The sequence below is a fragment of the Rana temporaria genome, chromosome 9, assembly GCF_905171775.1.
Source record: "Rana temporaria chromosome 9, aRanTem1.1, whole genome shotgun sequence".
In the NCBI taxonomy this organism is placed as follows: Eukaryota; Metazoa; Chordata; class Amphibia; order Anura; family Ranidae; genus Rana; species Rana temporaria.
Genome location: NC_053497.1, coordinates 167,039,413 through 167,061,810, shown reverse-complemented (window position 1 = coordinate 167,061,810; position 22,398 = coordinate 167,039,413). Strand labels below are relative to the sequence as shown.

General features: G+C 43.5%; 1 protein-coding gene across 1 annotated transcript in view; it reads left to right on the top strand.

Moving 5' to 3' along the window:
* Nucleotides 1-12,823: 12,823 nt before the first annotated feature.
* The window catches only part of LOC120914293 (class I histocompatibility antigen, F10 alpha chain-like), a 70,181-nt gene continuing 60,606 nt past the window's right edge, over nt 12,824-22,398 (top strand). Inside the window, exon 1 of the mRNA XM_040324924.1 lies at nt 12,824-12,959. Coding sequence (XP_040180858.1) covers nt 12,860-12,959 — 100 coding nt within the window. The 5' untranslated portion in view covers nt 12,824-12,859. The remainder of the gene's footprint in view (nt 12,960-22,398) is intronic.

Sequence of the window (22,398 nt, the reverse complement as noted above, 5' to 3'; positions counted from 1 at the left end):
ATGTATCCGAATTTCCGAATTAGAATAGTACCGAATTTAACCACTTGGGTGCCGAGTGGACGTCTTTGGACGTCCTGTTGTTGTCATTCCCCGTGTGCGCCGTTGGGGGTGCGCAGCGGGGAAACAACGTGCCCGACGCATTGCTGGGAAGCCGATGCGTGTACCTGGCGGCCGCCATGTCCGCCGGGTACCCGCGATCGGCGGTGACAGCAGGGACGTGGAGCTCTGTGTGTAAACACAGAGCTCCACGTCCTGTCAGGGAGAGAGGAGACCGATCTGTCCCTTGTACATAGGGACGCAGCATCGGTCACCTCCCCCAGTCAGTCCCCTCCCCCCACACAGTTAGAACACACCCAGGGAATACATTTAACCCCTTCCTCACCCCCTAGTGCTAACCCCTTCCCTGCCAGTCACATTTATACAGTAATTAGTGCATTTTAATAGCACTGATCGCTGTATAAATGTGAATGGTCCCAAAATGTTGTTAAAAGTGTCCGATACGTCCGCCGCAATATCGCAGGCCTGACAAAAAAATCGCAGATCGCCGCCATTACTAGTAAAAAAAAAAAACATAAATCTATCCCCTATTTTGAAGGCGCTATAAGTTTTGCGCAAACCAATCAATATACGCTTATTGCGATTTTTTTTAACAAAAATATGTAGAAGAATACGTATCGGCCTAAACAGAGGGAATTTTTTTTTTTTTTTTTTTTAAATGGGATATTATTATAACAAAAAGTAAAAAATATTGTGTTTTTTAAAATTTTCTGTCTTTTTATGTTTATAGTGCAAAAAATAAAAATCGCAGAGATGATCAAATACCACCAAAAGAAAGCTCTATTTGTGGGGAAAAAAATGATAAAAATATAATTTGGGTACAGTGTTGTATGACTGCGCAATTGTCATTCAAAATGCATCAGCGCTGAAAGCTGAAAATTGGTCTGGGCACGAAGGGGGATTAAGTGCCCAGTAATGAAGTGGTTAAACAAATCCGAAATAACAAAATTAGAATTCGGACGAAATTGGTTTTTGAATTTGAAAGTTTTTGAATTTGAAAAGTTTTCGAAATTCAAATAGTTTTTCAATTTCCAAAGCGAAATAAGTTAGAATAAAAAATAAAGGAAAAGAACAGAAAAAAAATGATATTCCTTTATTTTCTATTATATCTTATTCTTCTTGGAAATTGGAAAAAAATTTAAATTCAAAAACGTTTCGAATAGATTCGATAATGAATAAACAAAACGAATCCCGAAAACAAATGAAACACATTTATGTGAATAACAAATGGAAACAAAACACATTTTTTCATTCTGCACATGTTTTGTTGTATAAGCTTCTGATGTTGGGCATACAATGCCAGGACTGTTCACCCCCCCCCCCCCCCCAATGACCCCTTTTTGGAAAGTATACACCCCAAGCTATTTTTCCAAAAGTAATATGACAGATACAAGCATTGCAAAGTTCTGGTTTTCGTGGTTTCACTAATCCTATAGAAAAGCCTATTTTCGGTGTCCCTCTTAATATTGGTGGGTGGGTAGTTTCAGCCCAGCACTCATTTTTGGCCATATAGAGGTTTGTCTCCATTATACTGGATCTATATTTATAGGGCTAGATTCACGTAGCCTTTACGTCGGCATATCTATTGATACGCCGCGTAAGTTAGAAGATGCGCAGTCGTATCTATGCTCGCTATTCAGGGAGCTAGATACGCCTGAATTTCAGCTTCCTCCAACCGACGTAAGTGTTAGTACGCCGTCGTATCTAGGGTGCATATTTACGCTGGCCGCTAGGGGCGCTTCCGTAGAATATGTAAATTACCTAAATACGCCGATTCACGAACGTACTTGCGCCCGCTACTCCGTTTACGTAAGGCTTACGTCCGGCGTAAAGTTATCCCTGCTATATGAGGCGCTGCCAATGTTAAGGTATGGACGTCGGAACAGCCGTCAAATTTTACGTCGTTTACGTAAGTAGTACGTGAATGGGGCTGTGCGTAGGTTACGTTCACGTTGAAAGCATTGAGCCAACCTTTCTTAGGGAGTATTTGCGACGTGATTCTGAGCATGCGCGCACATGCGCCGTAAGAACGGCCATTAATTTACATGGGGTCACGGCTAATTTAAATGAGGCATGCCCCCTACCTGCCTATTTTGAATTTGGCGGGCTTACGCCGGCCTAATTACACTACGCCGGCGCAACGTACGGCGCGGAATCTTTCAGAATCCTGTTATGGGCTCCCTGATTTACGTCAGCGTAGCGCATATGAGATGCGCTACGCCGGCCAAAAGGTACGCCGCTGTACCTGAATCTAGCCCATACTGTTTCAATTACCAGAAACACATAACTTTTTCTTAAAGCGGAGGTTCACACAAAAAGTGAACCTCCGCTTTTTGGATCCCTCCCCCCCTCCGGTGTCACATTTGGCACCTTTCAGGGGGAGGGGGTGCAGATAGCTGTCCGAGAATAAGGCTTTCATATAGGTACTATAAATATCTCCTAAACATTCAGACATCACTGGTGCATGCAATCTGAAGGAACGGCCACCCAGGCCCTTCCTTTAGAATCCTGTGCTTTAAACAGCGGCTCCTTTGTGCATGCATGGGCGTGATGTCATTGCCGCTCCAGCCAGTCACACAACCGGAGTCCGCGGACCCGAAAAGAAGACGGGTGAAGATGGAAGCGACCTCCAGCGGTGACAGCGCATCGCTGGAATGCTTCATTTTCAGACAAGTTTCACATAATGTGCTAGTATATGATGCCTTTACCTTTTAAGGTAAAAGAAAAAATAATTATTTACCCAGTGGTTTACTACTACTTTAACCACTTCAGCCCCGGAAGATTTGGCTGCTCAATGACCAGGCCATTTTTGCGATATAGCACTGCGTCGCTTTAACTGACAATTGCACGGTCTTGCGACGCTGTACCCAACCTTTTTTTCCCCCACAAATAGAGCTTTCTTTTGGTGGTATTTGATCATCTCTGCGGTTTTTATTTTTTATGGTTTTATAAACAAAAAAAGGCAGACAACTTTGAAAAAAAACAATATTTTGTACTTTTTGCTATAATAAATAGTCCCAATTAAAAAAAAAGAAGCAAATTTCTTCATCAGTTTAGGCCGATATGTATTCTACATATTTTTGGTAATAAAAATCTAAATAAACGTATATTGATTGGTTTGCGAAAAAGTTGTAGCGTCTACAAAATAGGGGAAAGATTTATGGAATTTTTATTATTATAATTTTTTTTTACTAGTAATGGCCGCAATCTGCGATTTTTATCGGGACTGCGACATTATGATGGACACTTTTGACACATTTTTGGGACCATTGTCATTTATACAGCGATCAGTACTATAAAAATCCACTGATCAATGTAAAAATTACACTGACAGGGAAGAGGTTAACACTAGGGGGCGATCAAGGGGTTAACTGTGTTCCCTATTGTGTGTTCTAACTGTAGGGGGATGAGAGTTACTAGAGGAGATGACAGATCGTTGTTCCTAGCTATTTGGAACACATGATCTGCCTCTCCTCTCCTCACATAACAGGGATTTGTGTGTTTACACACACACACGTCTCTGTTCTGGCTCTAATTCGTCAATACACATCGGCACCCCCGCAGTGCAGTGGGCACGCGCGCCTGCTTTCCCACTTAAAGGATGTACAGCTACGGCGGTTTGCGGGATAGTGTCGACCTGCCGCAGTATAATGACGGTGGCTGGTCGGCAAGCAGTTAAAGCAGTGCAGTGCAATTAAAAGTCAGCAGTTACACATACTGTAGCTGTTGACTTTTAATATTAGGACACTTGTCCTGGAATCCAGCCATGTTGGCACCACAGCCGATGTTTTGGCTCTGGGCGCTGCCGCCGCCATAACTTGTAAGGGAAACCCGCAGTGAAGTTGCGGCGTCACAGCTGATTTCCTACTGCGCAAGGGCGAAGAGCGCTGTGCTTTCTGAACGGCCCGGCGGTGGAGAAGGTGGAGGGGGGCCAAACTTCTGATGGACCTCGCCGCACTGAGGTCCGACGAAAGTGGGGATGGGTACCTGTCAAAAAACTGGTGCCCCCCCCCCCCGTAATGTGCCAAATGTGGTACCGGAGTGGGGGAGGAGACAGATCAGCAGAGCCTCCACTTTGTGGTAGAACTCGGCTTTAAGCAATTTGGTGACTAAACAGATAAAGCACCACATTTTAGTGTAATATAAAATCTGGTCCTAAAGGCGGCCTATACCTTTAACCGCTTAAGCCTCAGGCCATTATGCAGGTAAAGGACATGGCCCCTTTTTGTGTTTCGGCACTGCGTCGCTTTAACTGATAATTGCGTGGTCGTGTGACATGGCTCCCAAACAAAATTGGCGTCCTTTTTTTCCCACAAATAGAGCTTTCTTTTGGTGGTATTTGATCACCTCTGTGGTTTTTATTTTTTGCGCTATAAACAAAAATAGAGCGCCAATTTTAAAAAGAATTCTATATTTTTTATTTTTTTGTTATAATAAATATCCCCCAAAAATATATATAAAAATTTTTTTTTTTCTTCAGTTTAGGCCGATGCATATTCTTCTACCTATTTTTGGTAAAAATAATCGCATTAAGCGTTTATTGATTGGTTTGCGCAAAAGTTATAGCGTTTACAAAATAGGGGATAGTTTTATGGCATTTTTATTAATATATATTTTTTTTTACTAGTAATGGCGGCAATTAGCGATTTTTTTCGTGAATGCGACATAATGGCGGACACATCAGACACTTTTGACACATTTTTGGGACCATTGTCATTTTCACAGCGAAAAGTGCTATAAAAATGCACTGATTACTGTGAAATTGACAATGCCAGTGAAGGGGTTAACCACTAGGGGGCGTTAAAGGGGTTAAGTGTGTCCTATTGTGTGTTTCTTACTGTAGGGGGGTGGGGCTGGACGTGTGAGGTCACTGATCGTCGTTCCCTATGACAGGGAACAGACGATCAGTGACAAGCCACAGAGAAGAACGGGGAAGGTTTGTTTACACACACCTCTCCACCTTCTTCAGCACCTGTGACCTAATCGCGGGACACTGGCGGCGATCGGGTCCGGCGGGCGCGGTCATGGAGCTTCAGACCAGGTCGCAAGCGGGCCGCCATTGTCGAGCTCGCCGCCCACAGCTGGGTTCTTAAAGGGGACGTACAAGTATGCCCTTGTCAAAATGTAATATGCAAATACAGTGCTACCTGATGTGAAAAAAGGTATCAAATGTGATATTAAGCAGCGCTCAAGAGAATCAAATAAAAAAACACACATATAATATTGCTAAACTATTAAGTGAAAAATAATGAGTGATCCACCCTCTATGTGAAACAATATATCAGTGTCAAAAAATAGGTGTCAATAATACACCCAAAATAACAGGTTGGCAAAAAATAAATCCATAAACTGATTGTGTGAACGTAAATGAAGTTCATAAATGGAGAACAGAAGAAATCCCTTCACGATCTTCAGACAGTGCTTTCACCACACCACAGTGACTGCGTGATTCCACCACCCATCAGAATGCAAACTCACCACAATAAACGGCCTGACACTCTCGTGTTAAGGCACACAGGCTTTTTAACTGAACCACTCAGTTTAATTGATGGAACTCCCTCTTTGGAAACTGGAGCACTCAGTTAAATAAATGGAGATCCGTTGGAAAAAGGAAAAACTCCAAGATGACAGCCACATGTATAATGAAGAGAGAGAGCACAATAGTGTGATATTGCAACACAACTTTTAATAAAAACACTAAAAATCTCCCAATAGATGCACTCACAAAAATGACTCTTGTCATAAGCAGTGATTAAATCCAAACATCACACGGTGTAAACACAAACGAAAATTTTCCTCCAGGTGAACCAGTGGTCACGGCGGACCAACAAATAGCCCAGGTTTACTCACAGCCCTATGAAGGTGTACTGGAGTCGCTCTTCAGATGACTATATTGGTGACAGATGGACCGTTCCACGCCCGACCAGTTCAGTTTAAGGTATGCGGTTGTAACTTAGTACCCACGCCCCGACATGTTTCATCATACTGATTTAATCATGGGGATGCTTACCAGATGTCACATGCCGCTATATGTAGCTGCCAAGGTCCCCCCCTCACTTGCACATTGGTGCACGCCTTCCGTTCATTACAAGCATCAGCTGTGTGGACAAACGTCCCACTCAGCTGTGCTGGCATGCAAGTGTGCAGCTCTGACCAAACAGAGCAGCATAATCATGTGTGCGAGGTGGAGGCCCCCAGTGGTGACGTTGGTGTACTACACCTAATCACACTGCCTGTATTCAATGAAGTGTCTATCACCAGTGGTCAAACTGGTGTATGACACCCATTCCCACTGCCTATATTCGATACAGTGCCTAACCCCAGTGGTGAAACTGGTGTATGACACCCATCAAGCATAGAGTGTACTGCAAACTGAAAGAAGGGGGATATCCCTCTAAGAAATAACTAACAGCCATTCGGGTGTCCCCATGACCACGAGTCACCTCCAGGTCTATACAAACACGATCTAACAGTGTAAAGTCAGAAACACAAAGTACAATATCTCTCATTAATCTAAAGTGAGAGCATACTACATGGTTATATGAATCTAAAAAAGAATATATATTATTCCAAAATCTAAAAACACATAATCAACCATAAATATATATAAAACTGAATTAAATACATATAGTATAGGCGGTATTCCTAAAATTATATTGAAGAGTTGCATATATTATTATCCATCATAAAATTTCAATAAAATGGTAGTAATCAAAATGAATAAAAAATGTCTACACATATATACATACATACATATACACATATACATATATATATATATATATATATATACATACATACATACACACATAAAAATTATTATTTTTAAAAAAGATTCTATAAACTGGAAAACGATTTTACACTGGGGCATGTACTTTGAACGAGATATACATAAATATGGGCAAGTTTAGACATGCAATGGTTCAAATTAAAGTGGGTGAACTTCATCATCTCCATATGCATGGCATAACAAAAATTTAATTATATAGTCATACAGAGCCCATGATCATAGTGGGTGGCCCAGTTGTCTGGCCCCCTTGTACCAACATAATTCATGACCATACTATATATATGTACACCTTAAAACCTGCTCCTAGTCTAAACATTACTGATGAAGCAGTTCACGTCCAACTCTATGTTGAGGCCCCTCGGAAATTGACTTTTTAAAAGAAAGATCCATTGAGTTTCTCGCTGCGATAGATCTCTCACCCTGTTTGAACCTCTCCATGAAGGGTGTACGCAGTCAATGCCACAGAACTGAGCTAGCGAAGGATCTTTGTTATGTTTTTCCTTAAAGTGGACTGACACACTGTGGTAATCAAAGCCCTTCTTTATGTTTGCCAGGTGTTCAGCCACTCGTATCCGCAATAACCTCTTAGTTCTTCCTACATAAAGTAGTCCACATGGGCACCAAATCAAATATACTACATGAGAAGAGTTGCAGGTGATAAATTCTTTAATAGAGAAAATCTTCCCATCACTGCTCGTGACCTGTTGTTTTCCTCTATTACTTATCTGCACAGTTCTGCAACAAATGCATTTCCTGCACGAGTAGAACCCCTTGAAATCTATTCTGAGGGCCTGCTGATCTGGGGGATCTAGAATCTTGCGGACCACCTTGTCGCCGAAATTAGGAGCCCTCCTATAGATGAATCGTGGTTGACTCGGAAGTATTTCGGCAAAGTGTCTGTCCTTCCCCAGGATGTGCCAGTGATTCTTGATGATAGCCTCTACCTCCCTGTATTGGGCATGAAACCCAGACAGGAAGCCCCATTGGTGTTGGTTATTATTTGGCTGTTCTACCTTCTTCTCTAAGCATTTTTCTCTAGGGATAGCAGCAATTTCTTCAATCATTGTGTTCAGAGCTGGCTCATCATATCCCTTCTGAACAAATTTATTCTTCAGTGTTTGTGCTTGTGAGAGATAATCATTGGCATCTGAGCAATTGCGACGAACTCTTAAAAATTGCCCCTTAGGGATATTTTTAATCCATGCTGGGTGGTGTCCACTATTAATGGACAAATAACTGTTACGATCAGTTGGCTTGAAAAAGACTTTAGTCTTTAGTTTATTTGCTTCTCTTTGGATAGTGACATCCAAAAAGTTGACCATATTTCCGCTAATTGTATATTCCAATTTAATGTTGTTGGGATTACTATTGAGGTCTTCCAGAAACTTTAGTGCATCTTGCTGCGATCCTTCCCATATAAATAAAATATCATCTATAAATCTCCGATAAAATAATAATTGGGGTCTCCGGTTATGAAAAACATGCCTGTCCTCCCACTCAGCCATGAACAGGTTGGCGAGGCTGGGGGCAAACTTTGCCCCCATAGCCACGCCAACCTGCTGGGAGAAGAAGGAGCCATCGAACCAGAAATAATTATGGGACATGCAGAACTCTAATACATGTCCCATAAATTTCTTCTGAGTATGCGGTATATCATCCCTCCTGCTAAGTGCCCAGTTCAACGCCAGTGCCGCATCATCATGCTGAATAATGGTATACAGTGATGCCACGTCAGCTGTTACCAAAAAGATGTCTGTTTCAGGCCTGATGCTCACTTTGTCTAGGGACTGTAGCAGGTCGGTGGTGTCTTTCAGATACGCCTTGGTTGTGCAAACACTCAGTTGGAGAAATCTGTCAAGGTATTCTCCCAATCTGGCTGTGACTGATCCAATCCCGTTAACTATTGGTCGGGCAGGTGGGATAATTTCATTTTTGTGGATCTTAGGCAAAGTGTAGATCACCGGTATCCTACACGCTGAGGGAGCTAAGTACTTTTTCTCTTTCAGATTCAAAGCTCCAGTATAATAGCCCCAATCTACCAACACATCAAGTTGTACCTTGTATGGTTCGGTAGGGTCTGATGCTAGTTTTCTATATGTAGAAGTATCGCTCAGCATATTGGACAACTGGGTGCAGTAGAACTCCTTATCCAGGACCACCACCCCTCCCCCTTTGTCCGCTGGTCGGATCACAACATTCTTCTTATCCTCCAAAGATTCAATACCTTCTTTAATATAGCAGGGATTCACACCCTTCTTCACAGGTAATTCCTCAATGTCTTTGAGTACCAACTGTTTAAAAACCTCTATAAAATGATTATTGGAAATCTGAGGATTAAATAAGGATTTATTCTTGAGTCCACTGTCAACTTTCGTTGCCACACTGGTACTTTTCATAGAAGACGTGACAGGGTGGCTCAAGAAGTATTTTTTCAAATTCAGAGTCCTGACAAATTTGTGTGTGTCTATATAGACGTCAAATTTATTCATTGTTCTTCTAGGAGCACACTTTAAACCCGTGTTGAGGATATTGAGCTCTTTCGGGCTCAACGTCACCTTACTCAGGTTGTATATTCCTGTGGTTCCACCTCCCTCATTCTTTTTTTGGGATTGTTTCCTTCGGCCTGCCCTGCATCCACGTCTTCTCTTTGATATGTTTCTGGTCCTCTTTGCGGAAATTTCGAAACGACATGCTTGTCTCCTCCTTTGTTGTTCCTGGTCTGTGAGTTCCTCCTCGGAGTCCCACCTCTCCCCCCCCTCCCCCGATGCCCTAAAAAAGGCTGTTGAGAGTAGTATCCATTATGATAGTCCTCTGCCAGAGGTTGATATCTATTGCCCATATGCCCATACTCTGGTCCTGGATAGTATCCTGGAGGGGGCGGATGGTGGGACCACTGTTGGTAATTATGTTGTGGAGGATAATTAAACTGATCTTTCCTCCCATAAAATTGTGGTGTCCGTGGGGACTGATATTGATAGCCATACTGTTGTCCATTTCTCTCCTGCCTTGAAGGTCCAGGTGATGCCTGTTGAGAGGCATATTGATCTTTTTTACCAGTGTTACTACCACTTCCTCGAGCTTGATTCGATGAGCTCCGATCAAGCTTCGATTTTTTATTATTGTTGGTGCTTATTGTTGGTGCTTAGACCAGGATCTAAAGATCCGCTAACCTATCTGAATCTAGCCCAGTATATTTTATTTTATAATAATTTTTTTTATATATTTTTTTATTTTATTTTTGGTACAAGAATGTAGTATGTGTACAACATTTGGCCAATATACTAAAACAAGAAAAAAACAGGGCTAACCATATTATTTTTGATGGTATAGATTAAGATTGAACTGGTGGTACTGGATCTAGTGGTAAGCACTAAGCAGTGCGTGTTGGATGGATGGCGGTCCTCATAATCAGTTTGTAATTTATCCTGCAGATTTTAGGATGTATAATTGATTTCCGGGATTTTCAATAAAAATACATTGACTGTAATATGATTTCTTCAAATGTTATTGTACCTCAAACATGGGAGGGGGATCCCACCCTCCTCGTCATTACTGTCATTTAAAATCACATTATGGAAACTGCAACAGGGTCTCTTCTGCTGCAGCAGGAATAGTGAGACTCCACTGTGCAGATGGGAAATCTGGAAGGCATATTTTGCTTTATGATAATATATTGAGGGTCTAGCCTGCCAGTGTCTACCCACAGGCAAAATCAGTGCAGGGGCAAGTGCCTGTGATACCCAAGGCCAGGATGTGAAAATAAATCCCCCCCCCCCCCCGAAGGCTCTATTCAGCATACTGCCCATATTTTTGAGATGGAAATGAGGGACACCTATCAGCAAAAGTATGCAAGCACAAGACACACCCCTTGCCACGCCCCCTTTAAAGGAAAATTGTACAAAAAAACAAGGATTGGTTAAACCCACAGGTGCTTTTTTTTTTTACCACTACTATTCATTTATATTGGCTTTTGGAATTTATAAATGCAGAAATTTAGAAATCAGATGAAAGGTTTAGTGCTGGGAAACACTTTTTGAAAGATAAAAAGTGCATTTTATATACATGTATATGGATCAGACCAAAATGAGGGACAAATGAGGAGGAATTACTGACAGAGGGACATTGCTGCAAATCAGGGACAGATGGGAGCTATGCATCAGTGCTACCAAAACTAATAAAAATGATAAAAAAAGATAACAAAAAAAAGAAAAGGGAATGAAGGAATCAATACAAATATGAATTGTAAAAACAACAAATTTGGGGGGGGGGGGGGGTTAAAAAAACTAATTAGGGTCAACTACAAATGTTTTTCTACGATTGGTCCCTTTTATAAAAAAGTCACATTTATGTTTCTGGCACAACGCATTTTTTTATTTGGTTCTACAAACACGAAGGGATGCAGTTAAAAAAAATGTACATAAATGAGTTAATTAAAACAAATTAAGATTAACATAGGACTGATAAGGGGTATAAAAAAAAAATTCTTCTCCTACACTTCTTCGAGGAAAACAAAGAAAATAGGTGAGAGGACTGAGCCTCCCGGACCTTAATTATCTCTCTACACTTGCACTTAAGTGGATGTTTCCACAAATTAAAAAGGACGGTACTGATCTACTGTGACTGCCCCGACCTTGGCGAAAGGAAGTCGTAATGGCTCTCGAGTGGAGGCTCCCGCTGCCATATTGGGAGGACGTGAGCCCCACTGAGACTCGCTAGTGATAGATGCCAAATGTGAAACCACTACGCCTTATGTTTTACTGCCTTCCTTTGATTGTATGTTGACTCCACTAACTACGTTGAAATGTCTGTATATGATGCGGTCCCACCAGGACCAGCTCCTCTGTTTATAAATAAAACTTTTGAAAAAAAAAATAATAATTCTCACTTAACATTAAATGAATGAAAGCTACAATACAAACTTTCAGGCTGCAGTAGGGGGCAGTGTGGTACATGATTCAGTGCATCCCCTGGCTCTCTTTTTTATTTTTGGACAAACTTTATTTATAATGTACAAAACACACACTTCATCCATGACAATGTACAGCAGGGGTGCCCAACCTTTTGAAGGCCGAGGGCCACTACAGCGACTAAGGCCCCATGCACACGAGACGCCGGTGCAAACTCTGCTAAACGCATGTTTTTAAAGGCTGAAACCGGTGTTTAGAAATGCCGCGATTGCAGCAGCGTTTAGCAGCGTTTTCGTCTATAAGCGTTTAGTTAGGAAACCGCCCACAGCTCCTTGATGGCAACAGATTTATGTGTGACTATCTTGGTAACTTGTGGAGTCACAGCCCAGTCTGAATATTGTGTCCGGGTTTCAGTCCGCCTGAAACCCAGACACATGATTTAAAACCTGGACTGTCCGGGTGAATCCCGGACAGGTGGCAACCCTAGTGGGCACCCGGCCGTGACAGCTTTCGGCTTCACGGCCGGGCACCCACTGCGCATGCGGGAGCGGCACTGCGCTCTCTCGTTGGACAGGCGATTGCATGGGACCTGTCATGTGTCCCAGGCGATCGCCTACAGGGAGGGACTGCAGTAAGGCGATTAAGCTATTCGCCTTACCAGCCCCTCGGCGGAAGGAGGAAGTGGGACAGGAAGTCCCACTCCTCCTGAAGTCCCCACTCCCCCCCCCAAAAAAAATTACTTGCCAAATGTGGCATGTAAGGGGGCGAGGAGTGGGTTAAGCGGAAGTTCCAATTTTGGGTGGAACTCCTCTTTAAGTGTTTGGTTATAACATGACAAAATGTGGAAAATGTCAAGCGGTATGAATACTTTTTCAAGGCACTGTACTGTATACATTGTGTGAAGAACACCTCAGGATTTTACGTTCACTCTCCCTGTTTATTTCTCAGTCTTTCCCTCCTGTTCAGTCACCCTCTACCCAGCAACTAGTGACAGTCTGTGTATTAATTTTCCTATTGGACAGAGAGCCAGCCTCATCCAATCAGCACAGTGCTTCCTGTACACAGAGCTGACTCACACTGTCTCCTCAGAGCGTCTCTGAAGTTGATGGTGTCGTGTTGTGGAGATTCTCTGTATAGATCACCCCAGAGGATGGAGATGACACCCCTCATCCTGATCATTCTGGGGGTGTCAGGAGGGTATTGTGGTGAGTATTGGGGGGTTATTGTTGTAGAATTGTGAAATATCCTGTAATATATTCCTTTATATCAGAGGAAACAGAGAGGACATTACTGAAAGTGAAACTTTTCCGTCCTCATTGTGTTATGTAAGTGTTCCTTTGTTATTTTGACCGATAATAATGGACTAATATTACAAATATATATATATATATATACATACACACACACACACATACACTATATTACCAAAAGTATTGGGACGCCTGCCTTTACACGCACATGAACTTTAATGGCATCCCAGTCTTCGTCCGTAGGGTTCAATATTGAGTTGGCTCCGCCCTTTGCGGCTATAACAGCTTCACCTCTTCTAGGAAGGCCGTCCACAAGGTTTAGGAGTGTCTATGGGAATGTTTGACCATTCTTCCAGAAGAGCGTTTGTGGATGAGAAGCTCTGGCTCGCAGTCTCCGCTCTCATTCATCCCAAAGGTGTTCTATCAGGTTGAGGTCAGGACTCTGTGCAGGCTAGTCAAGTTCCTCCACCACAAACTCACTCATCCATGTCTTTATGGACATATATATAGATATATATCGATACATATATAGTCATAGCCAAAAATAAGACAATGCACTGCTTCGCCCAGATAATTGTTGCACTTACAAATGTTTATGCATTCTCATGTTTTGTCTTTGTCTTTGTCCATTTTTGGAGTTTTGCATGGAATGTGTGAGATTTGGCTTTTTGTTTCTCCACTTTTTTGTGTCATACCAATACAAACAAAATAAATAAACATGAATGTCTAAACAGAATTTTCTGGGCACAGTGGTGCGTTATCTGAAATGCAGGGGTGCCAATATTTTTGGCCACGACTATATTAGAGCCGCACGATTCTGGACAAAATGCTTTTTACGATTTTTTTGCTTAGAATAAAGATCACGATTCTCGCGGCGTAAAACCTTTCACATTATACAAAAAAAAATTGGGCTAACTTTACTGGTTCGTTTTTTTGTTTTTTTATTCATTAAAGTAATTTTTAAAAAAAAAAATGCATTTGAAAGAACGCTGCGCAAATACAGTGTGACATAAAATATTGCAACTGCCATTTTATTCTTTAGGGTCTCTACTAAAAAATATATATAATGTTTGGGGGTTCTAAGTAATTTTCTAGCAAAAAAAAAAAAGATTTTAACTTGAAACCAACAAATGTCAGAAAAAGGTTGAGGCCTAGATTCAGGTAGAATTGCCCAGGCGCAGCGTATCAGAGATACACTATGCCGCCGTATCTTACCTGGCTCTAAGTCGAATCCAGGAAGATTTTGCGCCGTAAGTTACGGCGGCGTAGTGTATCTCTCGGCGCGTAATTCAAATCGGCGGGTAGGGGGCGTGATTCATTTAAATGAAGCGTGTCCCCGCGCCGATTGAACTGCGCATGCTTCGCTTTCGAAATTTCCCGCCGTGCTTAGCGCGAAATGACGTTGCACCGACGTCATTTTTTTAACGTAGACGTGAGGTACGTCCTTTCCTATTCACGGACGACTTACGCAAAAAATAAATACATTTTAAATTCGACGCAGGAACGACAGCCATACTTTTCCATGGCAGGTCTATCTATACGCCGCAAAAGAGCAGCTTTATCTTTACGCCGGGATAAGCCGACTAGCGACGACGTAAGAGAATGCGACGGCCGCGCGTACCTTCGTGGATCGACGTAAAAAGCTAATTAGCATACCCGACGCGGAAAACAACGCAAACTCCACCCAGCGGGCGCCGAAGTATTGCACCTACGATCCGAAGGCGTACAAAGCCGTACGCCTGTCGGATCGAAGCCAGAAGCCGGCGTATCTTGGTTTGAGGATTCAAACTAAAGATACGACGCGGCAAATTTGAAAGTACGCCGGAGCATCAGTAGATATGCCGGCGTACTCTCACTGTGATTCTGGCCCTTAGTGTTTAACCACTTGCTTACTAGGCACATATACCCCCTTCCTGCCCAGGCCAAATTTTAGGTTTCGGCGCTGCGTCGCTTTAACTGACAATTGCGCGGTCGTGCGACGTGGCTCCCAAACAAAATTGGTGTCCTTTTTTTCCCACAAATAGAGCTTTCTTTTGGTGGTATTTGATCACCTCTGCGGTTTTTATTTTTTGCGCTACAAACAAAAATAGAGCGACAATTTTGAAAAAAATGCAATAATTTTTACTTTTTGTTATAATAAATATCCCAATAATAAAAAAAAAATAATAATATTTTTTTTCTCAGTTTAGGTCGATACGTATTCTTCTACATATTTTTGGTATAAAAAAATCAAAAAATCGCAATTAGCGTAAAGTGATGGGTTTGTGCAAAAGTTATTGCACATACAAAATAGGGAACAGATTTATTATTTTTTTTATTTTTTTTTACTAGTAATTGCGGTGATCTGCGATTTTTTAATTGTGACTGCGACATTATGGCGGACACATCGGACACCATTGACACATTTTTGGGACCATTCACATTTATACAGCGAACAGTGCTATAAATATGCACTGATTACTGTATACATGTGACTGGTAGGGAAGGGGGTTAACTCTAGGGGGCGAGGAAGGGGTTAAATGTGTTCCCTACTAGTGATTCTAACTGTGGGGGGTGGGGACTGACTGGGGGAGGTGACCGATCTGTGTCCTTATGTACAAGGGACACAGCATCGGTCTCCTTTCCCTGACAGGATGTGGATCTCTGTGTTTACACACACAGATCCACGTCCTTGTCTGCGTAACGGCCCATCGGGGCCGCCAGGCACGCGCATTGGCACCGTAGTGATGCGCCAGGCACGCGAGGACGGTGGAGCCAAGGACGTCGAACCTTGTGGCCGTCAATGTACAATGCCGGGGCTCCAAGTGGTTAAACTTTCCTAATTTACATACAGAAGTCTATTCCTTTGATGTAAAAGACAAATTGTTACAATGTTTTGACTAAGACCCCTTTCACACTGAGGCCCTTTGCAGACGCTATAACGCTAAAAATGTCTCTCCAGTGTGAAAGCCCTGAGGGCTGTCACATTGGAGTGGTGCGCTGGCAGGACGCTGAAGCAGCACTTTGCGGGTGGTTTTAACCCTTTTTCGGCCGCCAGCAGGGGTTAAAAGCAATACGCTAGGACAGGGTTTGACAAATTTGCTTGGAATCTAGGAGCCAGCTAAAAAAGTTAGGAGCCAGAAAACGCGCCCCGTCCCGACGAGCTTGCGCGCAGAAGCGAACACATACGTGAGCAGCGCCCACATATGTAAACGATGTTCAAACCACACATGTGAGGTATCGCCGCGATTGGTAGAGCGAGAGCAATAATTCTAGCCCTAGACCTCCTCTGTAACTCAAAACATACAACCTGTAGAGTTTTTTAAACGTCGCCTATGGAGATTTTAAAGGGTAAAAGTTTGTCGCCATTCCACGAGCGGACGTAATTTTGAAGCGTGACATGTTGGGTATCAATTTACTCGGCGTAACATTATCTTTCATAATATAAAAAAAAAATGGGGATAACTTTACTGTTGTTTTATTTTTTTATTAAAAAAAGTGTAATTTTTTCCCAAAAAAAGTGTGCTTGTAAGACCGCTGCGCAAATACGGCGTGACAGAAAGTATTGCAACGATCGAAATTGTATTCTCTAGGGTGTTAGGATAAAAAATATATGTATATAATGTTTGGGGGTTCTAATTAGAGGGAAGAAGATGGCAGTGAAAATAGTGAAAAATTACATTAGAATTGCTGTTTAACTTGTAATGCTTAACTTGTAATACCAACGGCTCACCACCAGATGGCGCCAGCTCACAAAAAAAGCGACCTGGTGACCGGGATTTGTCGAGCCCTGCACTAGGGGCCGAATAGTGCAGTGAAATTGACGGTAAAGCGATTTACCGCCGACGCACGCACCGCCCCAGTGTGAAAGGGGCCTTAACGTTCCACTAATAAAGAATGTTGTGATACTTGGCAGACTGCCCGGATTTTTTCTTCCTTTCTTTTGAGAGCAGAGAGAATTCTCTGCATACAAAAGATCGGGAAATACTTTGTCAAGATCGCAACAGAGAAAAAATCACGATAACGATTATATATAATAGCTCTAATATATATATATATACAAATAGTAGAATGTGTGCTCACATATGGATATTACACCTCCTTATAAAAGTTTTTATTTGTTCATCTTTTTTTCCAAAACTGCAAACTTTTTTATTAAGTTGTCCAAAAATTCAAAAGTGCATAAGAATGCCAACAAACAATCTGATCATGGAGGAAATTGATGTGCTATAAGTGATACTAAAGTCTTGTTTTTTTTTTTTTTCAAAATAACAAACATGTTATACTTACTTACTTACCTCCTCCTTGTAGTTGATTTGCACAGAGCAGCCTGGATCCTCCTCTTCTCGGGTCCCTCTTCGGCTCTCCTGGCCCCTCCCTCCTGTGGAGTGCCCCCACAACAAGCAGCTTGCTATGGGGGCACCCGAGCCAAGCTGCAGCTCCCTGTGTCCATTCAGAGCCCAGGGCGAACAGGCCAAACTGCACCCCCCCCCCCCCCCATCAAGATGTATGATCATTATGTATCAGCAAACCCCCCCTCTCCCCCACAAAAACACAGAGCACTAATCTGCATGCTTACCCCGTAAGCATAATTCCCCTCCTCACAGTACAAATTGCCCCCCCCTGCAAAAATGCCCCCCTCTCAGCACAAATCTTTTCTACCTCCAAAAAAAATCACCCCTCCTAGCACAAATACACTACCCCCAAGAGCCCATTCACACCTAGGCGTTTTGTCGCCTGTAGCGCGACGCTCACAAACGCCAGAGGGACCAAAATACATTAAAGTCTATGGGGATGGTTCACATCTGAACGCTGATGCGCCTGACGCCCATCGCCTGTAGCCAAAAAAAGTTACCGGACCCTTTTTTGTCGCGCGTATCGGGCGGTTTGGGCGTATTTGAGCGTTTCCATTTCCCATAGAAAGTAATGGAAACGCTCGATTCAAGCGACTTGCGCGACAACGGGCGTTTGCTACGGGCGTTTCGTCGCTTTAATCAATAGAACTTGTCGCCCATGCAGAAGATTACAAAAATCTACCAACATAGCAACAAGTGATGAAAAGATGATAGTTTTTCCTATTGGCTAAAATAAAAAACGTCAAAGTACAAAAACGTCGGACAACGCTGTATGCAAACGCGCAAATAAGCATGAATAAGCGCGACAAAACGCCGGAAAAAAACGCCGAACGACCGACGCTCAGGTGTGAATGCAGCCTAAAATGTATACTCCTAGTACACATCTCCCCCCCACTTAAAATTCTCCTCAAATCCCCCCTCCTAGCACAAAACTTCCTCCCCTTTCCAACACAAATCCCCCTAAATCACCACCTTACCTCCCTGCCACCCTCTGAACCCTCCCCCCCCCAAACTCCTTGTGGCATCCCCCTACCTCACATGATACCACAGTGCCCAGGGCTTTTGTCCCTCATGCCCAGGGCAATTGTCCCTCCTGCCCACCCCTTGTCCCGGCCCTGGCTGCCAGCTTGCCTTTTTTTTTTATGGTGAATGCCTATTTTGGTAATCACTTGATGAATCCATTAACCACTTGCCGTCATTAAACTGTGGCAGGTCTGCACGATCCCGCGAGCCGCCGTATCTGTACGTCGGTTTCTTTAAGCGGGATGGCAGGTAAAGGTAAATGTTTTTCACCTTAATGCATCCTATGCATTAGGGTGAAAAAACATCCGGCAGTACCGCCCTGGCCGTTGATTGACTAGGTTGGACGGATCGATAGCAGCGCAGCCATTGGCTGGCGCTGCTGTCAATCACATCCAATGACGCTGGGGGCTGGACCAAGTGATGGCCGCCGCTGTATCACGGGACCGTGCCCTCAAGAGCTTTTGCGGGGGAGGAGCCGAGACAGCTGCCGAATGACCCCAGAAGACCAGGTTTGGGGACACTCTGTGCAAATCACACACTGTGCAGGGACCGCCCTGTCTTTTCTCCGCTCCCCCCTATGGGGGATCGGATGACCGTATGTCCGTGTTCACCCAATCCGATCCGCCAGACGGAAGAAAAAGTAGGTTTTTCCTCCGTCACACTTTGGCGGGTCGGATGTCAGCGGGCATGTCACCGCTGACATCCGCGGCTCCATAGAGGAGCACGGAGCGCCCGTACAGGTCCGCAAAAAAAACTGACAGACGGACCTGTACGGGCGCTCAGTGTGAAAGAGCCCTTACTGTTTTTAAAACTTTTTGTTGCATTGATACATGTCCCCTGGGGCAGGACCCGGGTCCCCAAACACTTTTTATGACAATAACTTGCATATTAACCTTTAAAATGAACACTTTTGATTTCTCCCCATAGACTTTTAAAGGGTGTTTCGTGGCTTTTCGAATTTGCCGCGAACACCCCAAATTGTTCGATGTTCGCTGAACGGGCAAACAGCCAATGTTTGAGTCAAACTCATGTTCGACTCGAACATAAAGCTCACCCCTACTTCTCATAGGCAAGGGAAATTCCTGGCATCGGTAGACTTATCTACACATCCCCATCTCAACCCTTCCGGCTTGACCAAACACTTCTCTCAATTTAATGCTCCTTCGTCCCCTCCCCATGGACTCTTCTCCCCTTTTCTTCCCTTTTATTTTTGGTGTTTTCTCCTTCTTTCAGGTTTCTTCTCTTCCCTTTTCCTTTTCTGTTCAATATGCTTTATGTATGAAATTAATACGTTTATCAGGTCGCCAGGTATTGTCCTGGTCAGGATGGTTATTTTGATAAATATTGCGTTTTTTTTTGTATCTTTATTTTTATTTTATTTTAGGTTATATCCTCCCCAATAGGGAGACTCTAGACCAGGGGTCGCCAAACTGCGGCCCAGGGGCCAGACACAGCCCTTCTGCTTGCCTTTATCCGGGCCTTGGGGCACATTTTCTTCCACTGACACCAACAATGGGGCACTATTCCTCCCATTGATGCCAATGATGAGGGGCACTATTCCTCAAACTGACACCAACGATGGGGCGCTATTATTCCCACTGACACCAATGATGGGGCACTATTTTTCTTACTGACGCCTACGACGGGGCACTATTATTCTTACTGACGCCAACGATGGGGCAATATTATTCTTACTGACGCCAACGATGGGGCACAATTCCTCCTATTGACGCCAATGATAGGGCACTATTCCGCCCACTGACACCAATGATGGGGCACTGTTCCTGCCACTGACACCAGAAATTGGGCACTATTCCTCCCCCTAATACCAAAGATGCATTTTTTACTCTAAAGTCTGGAGCACAGTAAACTGGTCCTTTGCTTAGAAAGTTTGGAGACCCCTGTACTAGACTGCTGCAGGAGGTTGTGGTCATTGGTAAACCGTGGTCAGTTTACAGGGGGAGGGTCTAGCCAGGCAGGATCAGCCAGGTTTTTTAGGTGACAGAAGGGGCCAAATGAACACAGCACAAGCACTGTGCTGTATAACATGCTTTAAGGAAACAGGATCTGTGTTTTTTTTTTCTTTAGGGTACACAAACACAATGTATTGCCATTTTTTTTATGAACTATAAAAGGTTTGGTTACACCAAGTAAATAGATACCCAACTCCTTAAATTTACATGGGCCGTTGAAATGGTAAAAAACGTTGGTGCCCTACATTTTCCATAGGTTATGCTTTAAACCCTTAGCGCCGACTGCATGCAAATATGCGGTCCCTCAGATCCTGGTCCTTGGCACTGAGAGGACGTATATTTGCAGGAATTGCTGTCACTAGAGATGTGCAGAGAGCGCATATGCTACATGCTCCCGGCGCCTAACCGAAAGCAGCAATCTGGAGTTTACAGATCATGTGACCGCCATGACAGCCAATAACGACGGTCACATGATCTTAACCACTTCCCGCTCGCCATGATGGCTGGAAAGTGGTTGCAGGATAAGCCGCTCATGCACGCCCCCGGGGGCAGGCAGCGCCACGATCGGTGGTGTGTCTATTTGACACACCGCATCTTCGATCTAGGTAAAGTGCCTCTGATGTAGGCTCTTTAACACGTGATCAGCTGTGCCCAATCACAGCTGATCACAATGATAACTATGAAGTGTCGTTTATCGGCTTTCCTCCATTCGTGCTGACAAGGCGCGGGTAGAGGAGAGCCGATCGGCGGCTCTCTTGACATCAGAGCGTTGATTATCGGTGCAGACCCATCAGCAGTGCCCCACCAGTGATGCCCACCTGTATGCCAATCAGTGCTCCTGTACCCACATATGCCAATCAATACCCAAAAAGGATGCCAGTCACTGCCATCTATCAGTGCCCATCATTGCCACCCATCATTGCTGCATATCAGTGCCCCCTCCTCAGTGCCCATCAGTGCTGCCTCATCAGTGCCCATCAGTGAAGGAGAAAACGAATTAATTTGAATTTTTTTTTAACAGAAACAAAACAAAAACTAAAAATAAAATTTGGTCTTTTCATTTGTACCGCAAAAAATAAATAAGCCAGAGGTGATCAAATGCCACCAAAAGAAAAAGGAAAATGTATATGAAATACTTACCGTAATTTTCCTTTCCTGATGGACTCCATGGCAGCCTACGTGTGGGTTAATCCCGCCTCTCATACCTCATAGGACCCTACTCCCATAAAGCTTTGCTTCTAGCCACAGACTGTGTTCCGTAATATAGCTTACTCCAGCAAAGGGAGGGAACTCCTGCTGCCATGGAGTCCATCAGGAAAGGAAAATTACGGTAAGTATTTCATATAAATTTTCCTTTTTACTGACAGACTCCATGGCAGCCTACGTGTGGGAAATGACTAGCCAAACACACCCGGGTGGGCAATTGCTGGTTAACGAAAAAAAAGTTTAATTGACATTGTCAACAGATAAAACATGTAAACCAAAATTAACCGACGACAAGGAAGCCAGTTCTACGCAATAGTGCGTCACAAAGGTATTTAAAGACGACCAGGAAGCTGCTTTGCAGATGACTTCCGGAGAAACATGTCGGGCAGCCGCCCATGATGTCGAGATGCTCCGAGTGGAATGAGCAGTTACCGCTTCAGGAGGGGCAAAACCTTTTGCCTTATAAGCCCTTTGGATAGCTTGGATGATCCATGCTGAAATAGTTCTAGAGGAAGCCTGCATTCCTTTGTTCTTCCCATGAAATGAAACAAACAAATGATCGGTTTGGCGGAAGGATGCTGTAGCCTCCAAATATTGTTTTAGGACTTTTCCAACATCCAGAGGATGAACAATAGAGTCCTCAGAGGAACGAAAAGTGGGAAGGACAATTTCTTGGTTTTCGTGAAAAATTGATGTTACCTTGGGTTTGGACCCCAGCATCGGGACTAACACAACACGATCTGGAAAGAAAGTGAGAAATGGTTCTTTGAATCCTAGAGAACCAATTTCAGAGACTCTTTTGGCAGATGTTATGGCCACAAGAAAGACAACCTTGAGGGAAAGATCTTTGATAGATAG